Genomic DNA, 4,721 nt, shown 5'->3' with positions numbered 1-4,721 from the left:
AGCACCGGAGAGTATTCGGGAGTGTGGCCAGAATAATCTTTACCGGCATTTATAGAAAAGTTTTGACAGATTTATTGAATCTTGATAGGTTGAGTGATACGATTTTTTTGTTTTTTGTTTAGATTGATTAAAATTGGAAAAGGAATAAGTGCCGTTGGCCTGTCTTCCAAGTCCCAAGCAACAACTTTGTTTACAAGTATTTTCTTTTTAATCAATCGAAAAGATTCGATCTGATTGATAAAGAAAAGAAAGATACTGAACCTATTGTGGAAGGACAATTGATAATAAAATTTTAGCTGCCATTAACTAAGGCTGGTGACTGCCTTGAACGCGTGTTAGACATTTTCTGTAGACCTCTATTTAAATTTATGTAATATTAAAAAAACAATTATTTTTATTTTATCTTCCAATAGTTTCCAATGTAATAATATAAATTTAGTAAATGTGCAATTTTAAAATAAAAATAAAAAACATTTATAAGCATTTTTTTTCAACTTCGGAATTGTTTCAGCTACTATAATAATTATAGTGCCCATTATACCTAACGAAATAATTAGCTAGTATTAGTGTTTTGGTAGTTCATTTCCCCAATTTATATAGTTTTTGTTCTTTAGCTTGGAAAAAAACACAAATGATGATGAATATTATTCCATTTTAGAACCCAATAGATCAAAAGTCACCCAATTGTTATTAGAAAATTATAACGCTTTCTTATTTTTCTTATTTACATTATATATATATTTTCAATTATTTGCTTTAGGGTAATATTAGAGAGGCCATCTATTTAAACCATAATTTATAAATCATATAACGTGATGCATCCTGATTGCTATTTGGACTACCAATAGCACTACCAATATATATAAGAGATGTTATTTGGACTATTACATGGATGCATCCTAATTGCTACCACCAAGACACCAACCAACATTGAGATACAATAATTCAGGCCAAGGAAATGACATGTGCTGTGCCGTTGCCCGGAGCCTGCTCTCCACCCCCTTCTCTCCCCTCCTATTTGAATGGTTGCGGTTAAGTCGGGTCAATGTTTTGTGTTAGTTTTTTAACAGCCACAAGAAAACAAAAAGCAATCTGTAAGAGGAGAAGATAAAAAAAATATGAGAAGATGATGAGAGAGAATCATACTCCACCATTGCCCACTTCCCATGCTGCAATTTAGCCATTTGAAATCACTATTTTCGAAATATATAAAAAATAAATGGTACGAGTCACTGACAAATAGATGAATCAATTAATTAGACCCACGAAATTAGTAACTTAATTATTAAGTAAACAAGTATTGTGACATTTAATGCATGTGGGAAACCTTAATCAATAATGAAGTTTCATGGAAATGATAACAGTACTGTTAAGAAAACTACAAATCTAAGCAGACCTCACTGCCCACATTTAAATACACAACACACAAGACAAGGCCTAAACCACAACAACACTACTCCATTCTTCAACCTCCAAAAGCCTAATCAAAACCAGTTCGAAAACCCTATAACAAGTAAAAAATGTATCAAGATATTTGCTTGGAGTTTGATTTCGCTCTTTTGGAGTCGATTCGGCAACACCTTCTCGACGATGATTTTGATACTACTTTTCAAGAATCATCACCAACAGCTTCAGACAGTCCTCCCCCAATGTACTGCCGGAGTTTAAGCTTCAGCACCCTTTTTTCGACGGAAAGTTGGAGGGACATGCCGTTTAAAGTGGAACTGGAACACACTAACGAAGTTGTTGGTGCTCTATCTAATGGCACGGACGGGTGGAGTTCGTCATCAGATCACCATCACGTTGATGTTATTGATACCACACCTGTGAAACCGGAGCCTCAGGAGGTTGTCAGGGAAGAGATAATGGCGGCGCGTGAGACTCACACACCACCGTCGCGGCAGCACTTTCGGGGAGTGAGGCGGAGGCCGTGGGGGAAGTACGCGGCAGAGATTAGAGATCCCAAGAAGAACGGGGCCAGAGTGTGGCTTGGGACTTATGAGACGGCTGAGGGTGCGGCATTGGCTTATGACCAAGCCGCTTTTAAGATGCGCGGCTCTAAAGCCAAGCTCAACTTCCCTCACCTTATTGGTTCGGAGGGATACGAACCGGTTCGAGTAACAGAAAAACGGCGTGCCCCGGAGTTCTCCACTTCTTCCTCGTCAGAAAGTGGGTCGCCGAAGCCGAAAAGGAGGAATACTGGACTTTGCTCGGTGGTTGAAGCCGAGTCGGGTAGCACAAGCCAGGTATAGATGGTTGAGATGAGCCAGCTAGCTGCTGTTGATCAGTGGCTAAGTGATCTTAACACAATTGTGTCGTCAATGCCAAATGAATTATTGATAAGTGGTTTATGATTAATATTTAATGCTGGTTAATTGTTGCATTATCAATATATATAAAGTGAGCACTCTAAAATGGTGAAACATTCAAAATACCATAAATTGTCCTTTAAGAATTTCATAAATTACAATTGAACCAAAAGAAGCTAAAGTATTTAACCATATTTTTATTTTGAATGAATTTAATATTTAAAATTATAGAAAAACAAAAAACAAAAACTCCCACGTGTGTGGTTTCACGTTTTTAATTCATTTCTTCTTTTTTTTTTTTTTAAATTAACTATTTAAATAAATGATATATAAAAATGTCAATTGCCACACGCGTATGCGTATGGCAAGAAGCTAGTTTAGACTAATTGGAGATTCCCCATGTGTAAAGTGTTGGAATTTTTTTTTCTTCCATTCTTTCGTTTTGTACATGATCGTTAATGGAGGCTAAATTTTTGTTGTTTATTATGTACCTTCCTTTTCCTTTTGGTAGGATATTTTTCATTTTTTGTTTCTTTTTACATGACAGAAGAAATAAATAATAAATAAAGTATGTAATTGATAGAACAAGAGTGGTAGAGATCAATATACGAGTTTTTGGTTTGATACTTGTAGACATCGAAATTTCGGTAAAATAAATGTTGACCAATAGTTACAATTTCAACGCTCACGTGTCACATAAATTTTACACATAGCGTGTGACTAAACGAAAAATCAAAATAAATCAGAAAAGTCATCAAACAGGACACATGTCAACACCTGGCAGAAACGATTTATTTCATCTGAATATTATATTCAAAATTAGGCCTTAGAAAATTCTATAAATAGAAGCCATTTCATTCATTTTAAAAGGGGAATTGAAGAAGGAATTGAGATATACATTTCTATACTCCCAAATTGTAAGAGAATTCCCTAAATCCTTGAAGCTTTGAAGTTCTAAAGCTTTCAAGCATCCAACCTCCTAAATTCCCAAGAAATCCCAAAGGATCAAGAAAGCTTTCTTCGTTCTTTGTCAACTCAACGTTCAAGATCAAGCCCAAAAGCCCTTGAAGATCCATCCATCAACTGTTCATCAAGATCAAGCCCCAAAGGCCCCTTGAAGATCCGTTCATCAACAGTTCTTCAAGATCGAGCCCAAAAGCCTTTGAAGATCCGTTCATCCATCAACCCCTTAGATCAAGCCTCGACGGCCCTTTGGATCAACGACGTCAATAAATCCGCACAACTGTTTATCCCGAGATCAAGCCCCGACGACCCTTTGGATCAACAACATCAAATCTACCTATTACAAAGATAGAATCATAGGCTAAATTTGTAGAAGAGATTGTAACCCCTAAATCATCAATACAAATATTATTTTGTACACGTGTTCTTGTCTCGTTCATCGCAGGAATTTCTGTGTTTACAAATTTGGCACGCCCGGTGGGACCATCTCTACCTCTCATCTCTATCTTTGAATCCGCAAAAAGCACAAATGGCATCAAAGAAGGCTCAATTTGTTCTCGCAGTCAATACAAGAACAAGAGCGTCATCACTGCAGGCGGTGTCACTTCGGGCGTCATAACTCGAAGCAAGGCAAGAGCTCTTTCTGCCGCCTCTTCCACCCTTGCATCAACTTCGCCAAAGGAACAAGAGCACCTGAGGCACGAACCTGTGATCACCCTGGCCTCACTAAGGGCGCCAAGGAAGGAAAGCCCAAGGAAGTACTCTGGTTTCATGTTTTCCGATGCCGACCCAAGCGGCAACTCAGCCATGCAAGTCATGACTACTGGAGCGACGTCAATCGATGAGCAGCTGGCTCATATGAATGAAGCGATCGCAAGGCTAACACAGATTGTGGAAGAAAAAGATCAACAAATCGCGCACTCGTCAACCAACTAGATGTAAAGCCCGACGTGAAAATCGAGCAAGGGGATGATTCAGTAAAGAAAGAAAACGACGAGGATGAAGAGGCTCATGCGGAGAAAATCGAAGAGAAACTAAAGCTAGACCAATCAACGGCATTCATGGGATCTATCTCTATCCAGCAGCTGCAGGAGATGATCACCAGCACTATCAAGGCACAGTACGAAGGAAGTTCACATGACTCCGTACTATACTCAAAACCCTACTCCAAGAAAATTGACGCTTTGAAGATGCCGAGGGGTTATCAGCCACCAAAGTTCATTCAGTTCGATGGAAAAGGAAACCTGAAGCAACACGTCGCCCATTTCATTGAGACTTGCAACAACGCAGAGACATAAGGAGATTACCTCGCTAAGCAGTTTGTACGCTCGCTGAAAGGAAATGCCTTTGAGTGGTACACAAACCTAGAGCCTGAGTCCATCAACAGTTGGGAGCAATTGGAAAAGGAATTCCTCAACCGCTTCTACAGCACCCACCGAACTGTGAGCA

The 4,721-nt window shown here is 38.7% G+C and overlaps 1 protein-coding gene across 1 annotated transcript; it reads left to right on the top strand.

Annotated features, from left to right (window-relative positions):
* Positions 1 to 1,427: 1,427 nt before the first annotated feature.
* Positions 1,428 to 2,383, top strand: LOC103439442 (ethylene-responsive transcription factor 2-like). Its single transcript, XM_008378005.4, has one exon. The coding sequence runs from the start codon at positions 1,521 to 1,523 to the stop codon at positions 2,250 to 2,252; it is 732 nt and encodes a 243-aa protein (XP_008376227.3). The 5' UTR covers positions 1,428 to 1,520; the 3' UTR covers positions 2,253 to 2,383.
* Positions 2,384 to 4,721: the final 2,338 nt, after the last annotated feature.

Source organism: Malus domestica, chromosome 07, assembly GCF_042453785.1.
Source record: "Malus domestica chromosome 07, GDT2T_hap1".
Classification (NCBI taxonomy): domain Eukaryota; kingdom Viridiplantae; phylum Streptophyta; class Magnoliopsida; order Rosales; family Rosaceae; genus Malus; species Malus domestica.
Note: the sequence above shows the minus strand (reverse complement) of the source record. Positions and strands in the feature narration are given on the sequence as shown.

Bases quoted from the DNA above. Each gene is read 5' to 3' on its own strand.
- LOC103439442 (XM_008378005.4), top strand. From the start codon at position 1,521: ATGTATCAAGATATTTGCTTGGAGTTTGATTTCGCTCTTTTGGAGTCG.